At 55.4% G+C, this 16,035-nt stretch overlaps 6 protein-coding genes across 6 annotated transcripts; 2 read left to right on the top strand and 4 right to left on the bottom strand.

Moving 5' to 3' along the window:
- On the bottom strand, positions 1-1,460 carry BO97DRAFT_443164 (uncharacterized protein; the record flags this gene model as incomplete). The annotated part of the gene is made up of 1 exon (XM_025698342.1): positions 1-1,460. A coding segment is annotated over exon 1 (1,089 nt), but the record flags the coding sequence as incomplete, so codon positions are not given.
- Positions 1,461-2,055: 595 nt separating this feature from the next.
- On the top strand, positions 2,056-3,315 carry BO97DRAFT_390303 (GNAT family N-acetyltransferase). Its single transcript, XM_025693759.1, has 2 exons — positions 2,056-2,869; positions 2,936-3,315. Exons 1-2 carry the CDS (start codon positions 2,335-2,337, stop codon positions 3,160-3,162), a joined length of 762 nt encoding a protein of 253 aa, XP_025551732.1. The 5' UTR covers positions 2,056-2,334; the 3' UTR covers positions 3,163-3,315.
- A 252-nt stretch (positions 3,316-3,567) lies between these two features.
- Positions 3,568-5,406, top strand: BO97DRAFT_390301 (uncharacterized protein; the record flags this gene model as incomplete). The annotated part of the gene is made up of 2 exons (XM_025693758.1): positions 3,568-5,064; positions 5,137-5,406. 2 exons carry the CDS (start codon positions 3,568-3,570, stop codon positions 5,404-5,406), a joined length of 1,767 nt encoding a protein of 588 aa, XP_025551731.1.
- A 304-nt stretch (positions 5,407-5,710) lies between these two features.
- On the bottom strand, positions 5,711-9,171 carry BO97DRAFT_443161 (uncharacterized protein). The gene is made up of 3 exons (XM_025698341.1): positions 8,416-9,171; positions 7,251-8,328; positions 5,711-7,191 (listed from the first exon to the last, which is right to left on the bottom strand). Exons 1-3 carry the CDS (start codon positions 8,758-8,760, stop codon positions 5,840-5,842), a joined length of 2,775 nt encoding a protein of 924 aa, XP_025551730.1. The 5' UTR covers positions 8,761-9,171; the 3' UTR covers positions 5,711-5,839.
- A 213-nt stretch (positions 9,172-9,384) lies between these two features.
- BO97DRAFT_344725 (glutamate decarboxylase) lies at positions 9,385-11,108 on the bottom strand (the record flags this gene model as incomplete). Its single annotated transcript, XM_025691747.1, has 4 exons — positions 9,385-9,499; positions 9,554-10,719; positions 10,775-10,802; positions 10,873-11,108. The coding sequence occupies 4 exons, from the start codon at positions 11,106-11,108 to the stop codon at positions 9,385-9,387; spliced, it is 1,545 nt and encodes a 514-aa protein (XP_025551729.1).
- Positions 11,109-12,847: 1,739 nt separating this feature from the next.
- Positions 12,848-14,170, bottom strand: BO97DRAFT_59882 (uncharacterized protein). The gene has a single exon (XM_025700932.1). It carries the CDS (start codon positions 13,844-13,846, stop codon positions 12,941-12,943), a length of 906 nt encoding a protein of 301 aa, XP_025551728.1. The 5' UTR covers positions 13,847-14,170; the 3' UTR covers positions 12,848-12,940.
- Between the last annotated feature and the right edge of the window lie 1,865 nt (positions 14,171-16,035).

Raw genomic sequence — 16,035 nt, 5'->3', positions numbered from 1 at the left:
GGTGGTGGTGGTGGTGGCTGTTGTGTTGCGGTGGTCGCACCAGTTTGTGTAGATGGCGTGGAGTTGCGATTGGAGGTCTTCGCTTGAGCTTGAGGGTTCCCCCTCGGTGGAGACGGAGACGGAGGATGAGGAGGACCGCTCTGGTGGTACGTACACATCCAATGTGATCCCCCCCTTGCTCGGGTTCAGGAGCTGCTTGTTCTGCATCACGATGCGCTTGCCGCTCTGTTCCAGCAGGACGGCGTTGGTGGTCGGGTTGAGCACGCGCTCCTTGGCGAACTCCAGGAGCGTCCAGTTCTGCTTCGCGTGCAGCGATTGTGTGCGGTGCGCGTAGTGTACCATGCGCTCGCTGGTTCCCAGGAAGGCGATGCCCAGGCGACGGCTTTTGCGGTAGGTTTGGAACTCGCTCAGCAGTGGTCCGAATTGCTCCGCTGCGCACATCGGGTCGCCGGACACGACGGCCACTTTGTTCAGCACTTTGAAGCATAGCACTGCTGTGCGCGACCGGTTGACGAAGAGGCTGTAGCTCGGGTCTAGCACCCCCATGTGCGACACTTGGCCGTATCGTGAGACGAGGTGCTGGATGGTTTCCATAGTGCAGGGGCCGTTGAGTGTGACGATGCGACTGGTAAGGACGTCGCTGTGGAGGGAGACGGACGACATGTACGGCTTGTCGATGGGATTGGACTCATGGCTGGTGCGACTGGATGCGACGCTCCTGCCATCACATGACGAAAGGGTGATGGAAGAAGATCCCCGCGAGATGCTGCTGCTGCTGCTACTGCTGCTCGTGCGAGGGATGTGAGGGACGGTGAGGTAGGGAGAGGCGGACAGCAGACGGCTGTCGAGATGAGTATCCCAGTCATGATGCTCTTGCTGTTGTTGGGGGTTGTGGTGGCGACGAGCACCAAAACTTAAGAGACGCTCGTGCAGTGCCTTTCCAATTGTATCGGCTAGTAGAACCTTGGCTGATTCCTTCGGTGCGCTAGAAGGATTTTGAGATTTCTTCTGCTGCTTCTGTTGCTTCTTGGCTTTCTTGCTCTGCTTAGGAGCTTGAGGCGAAGACGACGAAGACGTTGTTGTAGACATGGCGACGCTCCCACTTTGCACAGCTGGCTGGCCCTATGGAAAAAAAAGTCAATTGCCTTCACTGTGCTCAGAATGGTCTAACCATGAGACGAGGCGGGGAGCAACGGGGTCTAAAAGGAGAGAAGAGAAAAGCAGCATGGGGCCAGGCTCCAGTAATGCTCGCTCAGCCCCCAGTACTGCCTCATTCCTGATCTGGCCTATGACTTAGGTGTGCATTGCACCAGATTTGGGCGGCAGACCAGCCAAACACCGACCAATTCAACGGTCAGGGTCATAGTCGAGGCCGTGAACCCTGGCCAGTGGGTCGGAGTGAAGCTTAGGGTTGGCGCCTGATATGATTGAAGAGGAGCCATGGTTGAATGACGAAACGGTTGGCCCTGAAAAAAACGTTGTTGACTGAAAATTGAGGGGTGAAGAGTCAGTCAGATGTCATGTCAATCTGCAGTCTATTTCTGTCTTTAGTGCAGTCCTTTCCTGGGTGATTGGAAGTGGCGTGAAAGATCTACAGGCTCACAATTCAGATTGCTGCAGTCGGACATAATTCGTCCATGCATGAATGTATGTACAGTACAACAGACTGCCGCTTATCCCAATGGGGCACACTGTGACCGGATTCTGATTGGGTCAAGCGTATAAGGGTCGGAAATCAAAACATGGCTGCCTACGGAGTACGGTTTGATCCTGCAGACAGGGTCTTTTTTTTGTCCTTCCTCTCATCAGCCCTACTATACTGTATCTGTCACTCTAGTGCTCTGCAGCCTACACGGAACTTGTCCGTCAGTCCATCGCAATCGGAGGCCGCGGGTACCATGGCGTTTTCCTTCCGAGAAAGTCAGCCAACCAATGCATCAGTTGAGGAATGTTGCAGCCTGATCAGGCAGAGGCAGTAGCCAGGAACAGGCGCAGTCACACGAGAAGCTTAAATTCGCTTTTATTTTTGGACAGGTGAAGGGATGAAGGAGTCAAGAAGAAGTCAAGCAAGTCAGTTGTTCACTGAGTCAGCAGCCAAGCTTTCTTGACTTTCCAGGGACCATCTCTTGGTTTTTCTTCCCTTTCCTTTTACTTTCACTTATTACTCCATCGCAACCTCGGAATCTCGGAAAGCAGACCGAGCTTGAATGATGTCAATGACTAACAAGATTTCCCCATCATGCGACAAAATTTGCTGGCATTTTTTGCCGGGTTGAATTGTCCCTCGCAACAGTCATTTCCAAACAAGCTTCATCGGCCACACCCTGCAGCATCATGACGCCTCTTGGATCTGCGATCACCAGCGCTGTTCGCCAGCCTTACCGCCTTTTCCGACCGGCTGTCATCCTGACGCGCTGCTCCAGCACCACCACCAGTGCTACCACTACCAAACCTAGCAATGCCAGCTTAAAACTCCACAATGCCACCCCCTCTGATGCTTCTCAAGTGACTGACGTCTTGCTCCATTCCTTCTCGGACGCCTTCAACCGTCGCCTGTTCCCTCCGACCGATGATGTGCGTACTTGGTTGACTCAAAAATTCACCCAGGACATCAAGGATGCAGGAAACCCCTCTTCCGGCAGCACAATCCTGAAGATCGTGGATGAGAGTCAAAGAGACCCAGTGATTGCTGCCTTCGCCATGTGGAAGTTTTATTCCGGCGAACAGCAGCAACCGGAGCCGCCCACAAAAGACCAGCAGAGTCTCTCGCAAAAATGGCCCGAAAGCGCCGATCAGGAATTATGTGAGGATTTCTTCGGGATCATGGACCAGGAGCGATGGGAGGTGATGGGGGACAAGAAGTTTTTATGTGAGCTCCCCTGTGGCAGCGGACTGACTTGTCCAATACTTGAGTACTGACGGGGGATAAAAATAGACCTCGACATACTCGCTACCCACCCCAACTACCACAGACGAGGACTAGGGTCGCAACTACTGCGATGGGGGCTAAAGCAGGCGGACGAGGCTGGGGTGGAAACCTTCCTGGCCTCGACACCTCAGGGGAGACGGTTGTATGAGAAGCATGGATTTGAAGTGGTGAGGGAGTACGAGGTGGCCGATGGACATGTTCAGGCGTCGATGGTGCGGTCTGTGCCTGAATGAACTGGCAGACTGGAGGAACTGTGGGATTTGTAATACATATAGAAGCGAGGGGGGGGGCCCCCAGGAGGAATACCTTAGGCAGGCAGTGTAAGAATAGTAAGTAATTAGGAGAAGCAGAGCGAGAAAACCGAAAATAATCCACGGATCGTCGGCTCAGCCCTACAGGGCGAGCCCCACTTCCCATCTCTCGTCCTTCCCCCCAATCCGGTCATTCTTCCCTGTTCTCTCCACGTTTCCTGCTCGTTCGATTCCTCGTCTTCGTCCTCTCCTTCTCCCTCTCTCTATTCACTCCCTTCCCCCCTGCTTCTATCGACTCTCTTCTCTCCTCTTTTCCCACCTACTCTCATCGTCTGCGTGTGTGTGCCCATTCCTCTCCTCGGGTCTCATCTATGTGGCACACACACCATGGCCTCGCTCGATCCTCCCCTTCCTCCTCCCAAGCTCCTCCGTGAATCCACCGACCTCACCTTCTCTTCCACTTTCACCAGCTCCAGCTCCCGCTCGTTCTCCTATACGCCCAACGCTGTCACCTTCACCCGCACCCGTTCGCGTCTCCCATTCTCCAACAAATACACATACCGTATCCTCCATCAACCTCTTTTCCGCAACTCTCTGCTCGCCGGCGTTGGTTACCTCGAGCTGGCCAACGCGGCCGACTTCGCTGCCAATGTGTGGAATGAAATCCCCGTGCCTCTGCACGCCAAGATCCTGATGGCGATCGGCGGGCCTTGCGCTCTGTGCATGACTTTGGTTGCCGCCCGAGACATGTACCTCAGTGCTGCCAATGTGCGGTTATTACGGCAAGAGAGAGCCTTTCTCACGGATAGCATCTCCACTGGCTCGTCGGGCTCGCATGGACACAATACTCCCACGATTACACCCGGCAACCAACAATCACCCAGCGAGAAAACCGCCATCGACAAGCTCAATGAGTATAAACACGGTGTCAACACCCGTGAAGTCCTCACAGAGGTGATTGACCGGATTCTCATGGATCTCCTCATGGGAATCGGTGCTCTTCTCGTGGGAATAGGCACGTTGCTCGCGATCTGGGGCGCCGACCCGACTATCTACCGCACCAGCAATCTACTTTCTGGATACGTGGGCAACGGACTCGCCGCTGCGTTTGGCGTTGTCAATGCTGTCTGGTCTGCGTACTTGGTGTGGCGGTTTCAGCGGTGCTGGACGGCATGTTCACCCCCGGAAGACGGACACGGCCTGAAATTGGAGCTTCCTTCGTCTCTTAAAATCAAACTCCGGGCCCGGTTTCGGGCATTGCGATTCCATGCTCTTGTCAATGGGATCAATGGGCTGGTCGCCGGTGCGGCGAGTATGGTCACGGCGACCATGTGGTATGGGTACGTGGTGCTGGTGCCGTGTATCGCGAGCCTGATCTTCCTGAACCTGTTCTGGAGAGCAAGACTAGGATACGACCGCTCGTTGGGTACATTCTCGACAGGACTCGACTGGGGGCTCACTACTGCGAGTGCCTTGTCCCAAACGAACGCAGAGGAAACCGGAGCCAGTCCCGAGGATACACAATCCCCACCCCAGCCCTCACCCTCCTCTCCACCCTCTCCCGACGCCATCACCCACCACAAGGAAGCAGTCAACACCGAGGACCAAAACGACGACGCCATCTCCATCCTTCTCACCGAACTGGCGTACGTCAGCGAAATGCACCGTGCACTTCTACACACCACCTCCTCCACCACTCAAAACACCAACACCAAGGACAACAACCACGCAACCCACATCCTCAGAACCCTGAACCTCCCCACCACAACAGCCACCCCAACCACCCTCCTCACCTTCATCACCCACCACAACCTCTGGGAGAGCTTCTGCGTCTGGCTTATTGAAAGCCAGCGCCAGCGCCAATCCCCCTCCATCACCCAAAGAGTCTGGAACTCCCTCCTCCGCAAACACCCATCAACCCAAACAACCACCACCACCACCACCACAACCACAAAGCAAGAACTAGACACCATCCTCGGACTAGGCTCGACATCCCCGTCGACTTCCTCGGCTGTAAATCCCCCAGAAGTAGCGGCAGCAACAGAAGTCACCCTCCACCCAGACGACCTCCTCTCCCGCTGCAGGGACCAACCCCTTCTCGTCCGCAAAATGAAAGCCTTCCTGGTGGGCAATGTGACGCGGTGTTTCGCCTACCGCGAGCGGTATCTTCTTGAGATGGTCGGGTATGCCATCTGGAAGGAGTCTATACCCCCTTCAGCTTCCTAGTTTGATCCGAGGAAGAAGTTGGGTTGGGGGAAGGGGGGAAGGGCTGCGTTTCTTTGACGAACTGGGTTATAACACCTGAAAATTTGCGGAGAGGGGGGTTCATTCGAGATGATCGCCTCTTCAGTGTTGTGCTGGACACATCGCATTGCATTGCATACATATCATCACTTGCTGAGCATTCTAATCAGGATAGGGCCAATGCTGGCGGTATATACAATGCATATTGAGAAAGACAAGAATACTATATAGTTAGATATCGTAATACGTACTAATTTTTTCATACTCTTTATTCTCAGATGCTTCTCATCCATCTAATCACATTCACATGTACATATCTCAGATCCTACACAGCCGAGGACATGATCCTTTAGCAGGTCTAGCCAATGAATTTCCCTCTCTCACATGGGTGTGCCCCAGGCCGCCCAGGCAGAATCTACTCAATATATACAGGCGCCTTGACCAGCACGTTCTGCGGCCCCCGACCCCGAACCTCGGCCAACACGAACGACGAAAACCGGACACGGCTGCCTCTCTCGCGGTCCTCTGTCGCGGCAATGGTCGAAGCAGCAGAGCTGGATGTGCCGGGGATGGTGACATTGGACACAGAGCCCGGACCGGCCGGCAGAGCAGGGGCAGCTCCAGCTCCAGCTCCCGCTGTTCCTACCGGGACTGTTGAACCAGCACCACCACCGCCCGTCCGACGGCCCATGAGAGAACTGAACATCGAGCGTTTGCGGGATTCGCGCTCACCGCCTCGCCCAGCGGGGCCGGATAGGTCGGGGACAACACCTGCTGCTGTCGTTGTTGGTGGTGCTGCTGATACTGCTGCTGTTGGTGCTGCCATCCCGGGGATGAGCGAGCCGGCGCCTGCACCTACTGCGCCGGCGACTTCACGGTCCATCTCCATGTCGTCGGGGATGGTAGCTCCCTCCGCTGCACTGCGTTCGATTTCCAACGATGCGCCCGTCGACTCACTGCGTGCTCGCTGCTGCTGCTGCTGCTGTTGCTGCTGTGTCTGCTGTAGAGGCGGAATGCCTGCCTCCACCCGCATTGTCCCTTCATTGACTACGGCCCCCGGAAGAACGTACTCGACCACGATATCTCTCGATTCGAGGGGGATCTTCTCGGCGATGCCGATGGCGTTCTCGACAATCATCCGTGCCCCGTTCTCCAGGCCGGCCGTCACGGTCAAGCCTGGGGTCTGCGTCTCGTGCAGATACGCCGTCAACGTCGACACCAGGCTTCCGACCAACCGCTCGATCAGTTGTGCGCGGAAGTCGCCGGCTTGCGCGCCCTGCAACTCCGGGAGACCGTCCAGGGTCGTACGGCGCCAGTTGCTGATCCGCGCGACCGCGTTCTCGCGGTCTTCGTCCGTCGTCACGGCCACCTGGACCTGCTGCCGACGAAGATTCATTTCAATGTCTTTCAAGGCCCGGGAGAGGGTCGGTTCAAGAGCAGGGTGGAAGTAGCGTTCGAAAATCTCCTCGACGAGCCACCGGCTCATCACGGCGCGGCCGATGGCAGTCATCTCTTTTGTCCCGGTGGTGTGAGCGTCATCGTTGACATAGCCGGTCAGCCACGTCGGAAGACGCGCCCAGTCTTTGCGGATGGAGAAAGCCAGGTCTTTGATCGCGCCGTCTAGGCGGGAGAAGCGACTCGCGTACTCATTGTCGTCCAGTACGGTGCGGGAGACTGCCATGCGTTGGTGCGCGACCGTGTTCTGCAGGTGCTGCACCTGGGCTTCTTTCTCAAAGTAGTAGCGTTTGACTTTGGAATATTTGGCTTCTATTGGAGCAGCAGATTAGAGGATGACCGTGAAGAAAGGAGAGGGGAAACCAGCGTACGAAGCTCATCATGTTTCTGCACCAAGGCGCGCACGTCTATCTCATTTGGCTCATCGCGAGCCTCGCGACGGGTGTCGCGAGTCTCTCGTGCAGTGGGAGTGCTGCGTCCTGCGTCGGCACCAGGTTGAGCGGCATTCGTCCGATATCCGGTATCCGACGAGTTGTTCGACACGTGCAAGGTGTGGCTGGCGCCAGATGCTGGTTGATTGCTGCTGCTGTCCTGCAGCCCACCTGAGGGACGCTCTGTCATACCACTGGGGGATTCGGGTTGTGCTGTAGGCAACGGACGCAACGGAGATGGGGGTCCGATAGACTGTCTCGACGGCGGGCGTGCACCCACCGAAGTTGGGTCTAGTTGAGGCTGCGTCGGAAACAGTTCGCCTTGCGTTCGAGGCGGTTCAATAGGAGACGACCGGGCTAAATGATCCAGCAACCCCGAATCGGTATTGGATCGTTGGATTAAAGGGTGCGGGGAACGGGGCGGTCGGGATTCTAGCGCCGGCACGGTATTCTGCGGCATGTGGAATGAGGTGGGAGGGACCGCTCGTAACGATGGATACGCACGAGGTTGCGGCTGAGGTTGCGGCTGGCGCTGCGGTTGTGAATCCCAGCGACTTGGGTGAACGCCCGACCGTAGCTGCGGCGGCAGTTGTTCCTGGGGTGGGGGATGTGGCGACGAAGCTTGCGACAGCGGCTGCGGGGTCTGGTCCAACCGTGGTTGCGACGCAAGCTGTTCGGATCGTGCTTGCGGCTGCGGCCACGACTGTAGCTGTGGCTGCGACTGTGCGTGGGGATGGATATGCTCTTGCGACGACGGTGGAGAATAGGCGGCGTCTAAGTCATGCTCAGGTGTCCAGGCCGAGGCGGGACGGCGGTCGGCGCTGGTGTCGACAGACAACGGTCGCTGATGCTTATTCCGGCGACCGGCGGCGGAGAGCTTCTTCACAGACCGATTCCGCTGCACCAGGCCGGATGAGTCGCGGGTCGTGGCGGAGGAATGCAAGGAGAAAAGACTGCGGCGGGACTTGCGTGGTTCCTGGACTTCCTGCTCGGTAGGCTGGTCGGGAAGTGGCCACGACTGGAGGCCGTCAGCAAACTGCTATCGGTAGTCGGTAGATAGGGAGTGGAACGCAGAGCGATCCGATAAGGGAAGTGTTCGTCATACCGGGTGAGGATGTTCTCGGGGGCTGCGGTGACTCTTGGAACGTTGGATAGAAGAGGAGTAGGGAGGAGGTTGGGGGGAAGACGAGGAGGTTGTAAAAGGGGAAGACGAGTGCGAATGGGACTGAACGTGAGGGTGTGGATGGGCGTGGGGATGCTGAGGCTGAGGCTGAGGCAGAGGGGGATCGCGGGCGGTGGAGGAGGAGAAAGAAGAAGTGGACGAGGAAGACGACAGGCGACGGGGCCGATCGTCGGGTCGGTGCTCGACGCGAGGGGCCAGATGCTCAACCGATCGGAATGCAGACGCGACAGCGGCAGGCAATTTGGCTTTGCGGCGAAAGAGGGGCATGGAGATAGAGGGAGGGAGGAAGAGAGAAGAGAAATGAAGGAAGGCTGAAGTTCAAGCAAGCCGTGGTAGTGAGAGAGAGAGAGAATGAGTGAGTGAGTGAGTGAGAGGGAGTGTATGAAAGAGGAAGAGAAAGCAGACAGACAGAAGAGGGGAAAGCGGCAGTCAGTCAGGAAGGAAGGAAGAAAGGAAGAAAGGAAGAAGAGGACGGAGTTTCATCAACTCATCAACTCATCAACAAAACAACAATCTCTCCCTCATTGGCGCCGTGAACACGAGCTGAGGCGCAAAACAAGACCAATAATTGGTAGCTGATGATAGAGAATATACGTGATATTCCAGGAAAATAAGACTTCGAGCAAACATCCCTGAATTAAATAAGTTTGGTGCTTACGCCCGTCGGTCAGTCAATACTCAACACTGCCTCACGCCCCCAGACTTAGTGGCTCATACTAAGAGTTGCCCCCCCCCCCTCCCCCCAGTTAGTATAGTATAGTTAATGCTTCAGCCCCAAAGGATGAACCGGATGGATCAATCATTCAATCCATCTTCAAGTTATGTTATTCCAATTATTCAGACAATTATCAAATGAGTATTTACATCGGATTCAATCCCCCGTCTATGCCTCTAGCACACACCGTGAGTCTTGCCCGTCTTGCCCTGCAACGAGTGGGTTTCGCCCTTGTAGTGATGGTGCGTGTGCTTGGCCTTGTGCGAGTTGGTGGCATGCGTGCGCACGTGGCTATAGATGCTTGTTAGTCTAGATCCATCTTTCATCTCAACACAGTTCACTTACTGGGTGTAACGTTCCAACATCGCCTTGTCCATTTCGCCCAAGGTCTTCAGAGCCAGCTTAATGTCCGACAGCAGCGCGTCGCACCGGTTCATGCTGAAATCCTCGCGCACCACCACCCGCATCAGCTTCAGCGAGTTGCTGTTCGGGGCCATCGTATACGCCGGCACGATCCAGCCACGCTCACGCAGCTGGTGCGCCACCGCAAACTCGTCGAACACCTCCTCGCGGTCCGGCCGCAGACGGAACGCCACCAGCGGCAGGCCCTTTCCGCCGCGCTGGCTCATGATGATGAAGCCCATTTTCTCCAGCTCGTTCGCCAGGTAGTCCGCAATCCGGGTGATGTTGACCATGATGGACCGGTAGCCCCGCTTACCCAGTCGGATCATCTGGTAGTATTGGCCGATCACCTGCGACGCCCCCTTGGAGAAATTGAGCGTGAAACTGGCCTGTTCCGCACCCAGATAGTTGATGTTGAAGATCAGCTCCTTGGGAAGGTACTCGGGCGAACGCCAAACCACCCAGCCAACACCGGGGTACACCAATCCGTACTTGTGGCCAGACACGTTGATTGACACCACCTTCTCGAGGCGGAAATCCCACTTGAGGGTGGGGTGGACAAAGGGCGCCACGAAACCACCGCTGGCCGCATCCACGTGGATGGGGCAGTCAATGCCACGCTCCACCAACAGGTCGTTGATCGCCTTCACGTCCTCGTACTCGCCCGTGTAGGTAGTCCCCAGGATAGCACAGATACCGATGGTGTTCTCGTCCACGAGGTCGACCGCCTCCTTCGGGTCGATCACGTACCGGTCCTCGGTGCAGTAGACGTACCGCTCCTCCACATCGAAGTAGCGAGCAGCCTTCTCCCAGCAAACCTGGACGGCGCTGTTCATGACGATGTTGGGCCGCGAGTAGTCCTTGCCCTCTGCCTTACGCTTGTTCTGCCACCGGCGCTTCATGGCCAAGGTACCCAGCATGATAGCCTCGGACGAACCAATGGTTGAAGTGCCCATGGGGTGTTCATCATCGCTGTCAGTAGGAGCATTGAACAAACGCGCAATCATGTTCACGCAGCGGTTCTGGATCTCCGCCGACTGGGGGTATTCTTCGTAATCAATGAAGTTCTTGCTGAAGGAATCGGTCATGAGCTTCTCGACTTCCTCTTCCTATTTCAATCCGTCAGTCACGTTCTCGGCAGTGTGTGTAGTCAGTTGAGATTACCATGTAGGTGGTCACGAAACTCGCCAAGCTGCCAAGAAGCAACAACAACCATTAGCTACCTTCCAATTCAACAGACAGAACCCGGGGTAAACACTCACTTGAGCATGGGGTTACCATCCAAACTCAGCTCATCCTTAATCATGCGGTAAGCCACCTCCTTGGGCATCTCGCGCTCCGGCATCTCATGTTGGGGCAACTGCTCCGTCGCGAAGCGAGAACCATAGACACTGGTCGAGTAGTCATCCTCCTCGGTGCTATCGAGCTTGATCGAATTCACACGCTTGATAGACTGCTCGATTTCGCTATCGCGCTTGATCTGGGCGAGATGGACCATGATGACGTAGTGGGATGCAGGAGTGGATGATGCAGGGAAGGGGATGCAGGAGGGAGGGGAAAAGGACAATTCAGAGGACAGTAGCAGACCGGGGGATTTAAATACCGCACGACGCAAGCAATCAGTCAACACTTAACAGAGCGAGCGAGTAACTGACTAACTAAATGGGTGGTTTGACGCGCCGCCCAGGAGGCCCAACCATGCTCGTTTCGCTGGAGAGGGGGTTAAGTGGGCGGCATCAGCCCGTCAGCTCAAGCCTCAGACAACACGAGTGGAGAGCGAGAACAGCAAGTGGCTGTTTGGCCTCAGCCCCAGGAGGGCGAAAGCAGCCAGTCAGAAATGGGTGGCTTCTCGAGGCCTGGCATCATTCATCATTCACTGATCGCAGGTTTTCTTGGTCCTAGAGGGGTCCTAGAGGGGTCCCAGAGGGGTCGCAATTCCAGGCGATCCCGGACGGCAGCACACCTCGGGTACGTACTTGTAGTCTAGAGGGGCTGCCCCTCTTCCGTGTTTTTCTCCCCTCCTCGTCTTTACCCTCAATCGGCGATTGAGCGAATAATAAATCAGAACGAGGTACAAAGCAGCGCTAAAAGCTTGAGGAAAGCTTGACCTGGATCGAGTGGAAGGGGAACGCAGGTGGGTATGGTCTCAGCCACGATGTTGAGAAGAAAGATTGGTGGTCGTCTCGTGGGGCGGCGGAGAGAGCAGTGATATCATTTTCCAGCAGCAGTCCAAGTAATTAGTGTAGTTACGTATGTCAGGACGATGTCACTTTGATGTACTGAATATTGGTTCTTGATGATCAATCATCCATGTTGTCTTCAGAGGATACAACTTGCTATCAGGGATTGGCAAAGGCACTGGAGTTGTGTGTAACCGTTTTGTTTGAGGGGTTGGTTGGTCTGCATATCTGAGTCCCTGCTGGATGATGATGTCTGTCTCCATCGGCCCCATTCAGAAGGATAAACAGGATAACTTAATATAGAACATATATCTCCCTTGCAACGGGTGATGGACACCACTAACCTGCTAGGCTGCAACCAAGAGGGGCCCAGACATTTCCGGGACAATAGTATAGATGATAATATAGGAGATCATTAATAGTGACTCGGGAGAATGGGGGAACAAATGGCGGTGAAAACCCCCTCCTCTCCCCTCTTTCTCGCCGCCCGCATCATTCCTCGATCGATCTGCCTGAATGAATTGAAAGCGCTGACAAGAGGACAGATTGTAAACTACACTCACTGGACCAATCCAATGAAGCTGACAAGCACCCCCTCCTCCTCATCTCCTCTCTACGCAGCAGTTTCAAGGCCACAGATCCATATAATGATTATTTCATTCTTTCATTCTCTTCAACCCCTCCAGCCCCATTACCATTAACAAAAAAAAGTACCGTATCGATCGTGTCATTCTCAATTCCGACCCAAGCGGGACAGGAAATATGGAATCCATCAAGAGAGACATCACAAGAAGTAAACAAATGCAGCCCAGTGCTTTACAGTCGTCCATGGCGTGCGCTCCCAACAATTCCTGCCGCCCAGTTCATATCTCCAGTTCATATCGTACAATCCCCTTCCGAACCACCCACCCTGGGTGTCACAAGGCGATTTCTCCGCTTTCAAGATTTTCCAGTTTTCTATAATATTATTTGTGCCTTTTGGATTTTCTTGTCTTTTCTTTTCAAATGCGTTCCAGAAATGATTGATTAAGTACTGTCCGTCCGTCCATGTTTGGGTATCAGAGTATAAAAAGGGAGAGGGAGTCGGAAACCATCTCCGACTGCCCCGAACAGCCATTGGGGAATTTGGTCACACATCCGCTCACAGGGTCTAGTTCTTGTCGCCCTTGACCTTGCGCTTGAGCCATGACCAGATACCACTCTTGCGCTTCTCGGCCCCTCCCTTGGCTGCCTCGGACTTGGCAGACTCTTGAGCCCGGTTGGCGGCCAGCTTGGCCGTATCCTTGGCCTGATCGGTCGCCGACTTATTCTCGGGCTCATTGATGGCCGCAGCTCCCTCGCTAGTCACCTCCTGACCCGTGGGGGCACCCTCAGTTTGCGTATCTTGTGCAGCTGGGGTCTCCTGCGGCTTGGTCTCCGATGACGGGGCCTCCTCTGTCTTCTGAGCATCCGTGGCGGCAGAAGCTGGCTGCGACTCGGTGACAGTGGGTTGAGTCTCCTCTACCTTCGATGCGCCAGCGCTTTCTTCCGGTGCCTGAGCCTTGGCTGCATCCAACTTCTCCTCCGGTGCCTTAGCAGTGGCTGCGTCCACTTGTTCTTCCGCGATCTGCAGAGGCTTCTGGGCCCCAGCAGCAGGGGCAGAATCGGTGGCAGATGTCGCAGCCGCATCCGTGGCCTTTGCGTCCGCATCGGTAACGCTGGATGAGACAACTGGAGCCGGTTCGGTAGCTACTGCAGCCGTCGAAGGTTCAGTCGAAGTGACTTCCTTTGTCGTCTCGGGAGCCACATCGAGAGCCTCAAATTCCTCAGCGACAGGGGCTTCGGGCTTCTCAGTAAGAGGGAGCACGTTAGCCTCCGAGACAGGGGCTGTGGAGGCAGGCGCAACAGGTTCTTCGGCAGCCTTCTTCTCAATAACAGAATCAGTGACCACGGGCTCGGTGGTGCTGGATGTGGGTGCGAGAGCCTCAAGGGGAGTGGCCGTGTCCTTGCTCAGGCCTGGGGCCTCCAAGTCCTTATCCACGTTGTCCGAGGGATCAGTACCCAATCCTGGCACCATTTGGGGCTGAATCGTGGTTTCGCCGGCTGGGATAGCAGCTGCGCCAGCGGTCTCCTTCTCTGTAGGCTCAAGAGCCTTGGCCGAGGAGGTAGTATCCAAAGCATCCTCAACCCTGGGAATCTTGGGAGGCTTGTGATCTTCCTCCTTAGTGGTCAAGCTGCTCTCATAGGGTCTCTTGACGTGAGTCTCATTGCTCTCCGGTTCCGCAACAGTGTCTTTGGGGCGCTCGGGCAAGGTAGTCGCTACAACAGCAAGGGAGACAAAGTTAGCGATTGCTCTGTAAGGCTAACCAGCTATGCGCAAAGAAAGCAGGGAGCCATGACTTACTTGTACCAGCCACAGCAACAGGCTCCTCCTCTGGGACAGCTTCCGTGGCAGGCTCATCGACCTCAGTTAGCGGAGATTCCGTCGCGTTGGATGCCTCCGGGGTGAAATCAGCGGGCGGCGCAGTGGTCGTCGTGCCCTCGGCAACAGTATCGGGGAGAGCGGAGGAAGCGTCCGCAGTCACAGCTGCGCCAGCATCGGTGACGACAATTTCGGCCTCACCATCGCTCTTGGGGACGGTTTCCTCGACTTCCTGGCTGGGGACGCTGAAGCAAGAAATTGCATGTTAGCGCGGCGCAAAGCGCTGTTTTGTGCGACAGCAAGATGTACACTCACACAGCAGCCGGAGTATCGGCGACCTTCTTCGCGGCAGCAGCGCCACCCTTGGCCTTGCTCTTGTTCTTGCTCTTTCCTCCTTTCTTCGCCATTGTGCGCGGTCAAACTGAGGGGTGGTCCGTGGGCAGCGGTCAGAGACTGGCTCGGTGGAGATGGACGACGCTTGTGGTAGGGAGGGCGGATGAGACTCACGGGTTGTCTGAGGATGGGAATGGGTTGTTGTAGGTGGATGACACGGGATCAGTAGGTCGTGCGAGTCCACGAAGGGGATTTAGAAGTCACAGACTGGCGAAAAGGAAGTTAGGGGCGGGCAGTAGGTATGTTGGTCCTTTCCGAATGTCTAATCAAATCGGGGAACGTTAATCCGTGGGGGAGAGTGTGCGGCCCCGGGAAGTGCAGGGCTACAATAGAATCAAGCCAATGATCCCACGGCTTGCAAATGATAGACCGCAAGTAGAATTGACTAGAATTGAAGCTAAGACTAGCTTGCGACGACAAGATCAATTGATACAGATGGAGGTGTGCGCAGTCGCAGAGTCTGAAAAAGAAGGAAGTCCAAAGTGGTCGTGCACGCCGCAGTCACATGGGGGAACTGTGTCGCGTCGCAGGGAGGGTAAAAGTCCAGAAATTACACCATGCGACCAGGACTGCGGATCCAAATCTTACGCTGATTGCGATTGCAGTTGCAATTCCTACGAGGGCATTATGGAAGGGAGCTAGCTGGCTGAGAAGCCGGAGGTGAATTCTTCCCAACTGCCTACAGGTTGACTGGCCCCTCTCAGCCATGGTTCGAATTCGTGCGATCGACTGAAAGCTATAATCACCATTGATATTCCGCATTGAGATGAGAAGAGTGACCGGGGCGCTGAGTGCAGCCTTTAAAACCCCGGAGCTATCATTGCAATACAATGCTAGCGCGAGTTTCGATTTCTCAAACCGACTGTTTGAGGCGCAAACCCCCCTCCCCCTGATTCCGGCGATTCGGGAGTTGGAGCAATTGAACTGTACCTGCAGCAGCGAGAAGAAAGGCCAGGCTGCCAACGGTCTTCAGCCGATCACCCGGAGTAGCTATTATTCCGGTTGCCCAGTCCCAACCAGGCAAGGGATCACTAGACCGACTAGGCCAGCAGAACTATGCCAAGGATTACTGCCTTTATGGACAGCATCAACACTCTCATCTGGAGGGTCGAGCAAGCGGGAATTCCCGGGTTAGAGGCTCCTTCATCCTGATCATCTACGTGAGTACGTGTCATCGACAGTTTGGCCAAGACCAGACGATCTTCCTCGGCCTACGCTGCCTTCACCAGTTCGCGGAAGATCAATTACATCATGCAAAAGAAGGTAGCCGAAACCAGAGTAAGCGACCTCCCCCAGGAATGTCGCCGGTTTCAGTATCTGTTCAATCAACTAGGATAGGCTAGGGATGCCGGGGGTAAATAGCGAGGTTCTGAATTGTAGACAATGGGGTTACCAAACGTGTCGCGGTCAGTGCCATGTTCTCCTCATTGACCACGAGCATGGCCACATAT

The sequence above is a fragment of the Aspergillus homomorphus genome (genome assembly GCF_003184865.1).
Source record: "Aspergillus homomorphus CBS 101889 unplaced genomic scaffold BO97scaffold_17, whole genome shotgun sequence".
Taxonomy (NCBI): domain Eukaryota; kingdom Fungi; phylum Ascomycota; class Eurotiomycetes; order Eurotiales; family Aspergillaceae; genus Aspergillus; species Aspergillus homomorphus.
Note: the sequence above shows the minus strand (reverse complement) of the source record. Positions and strands in the feature narration are given on the sequence as shown.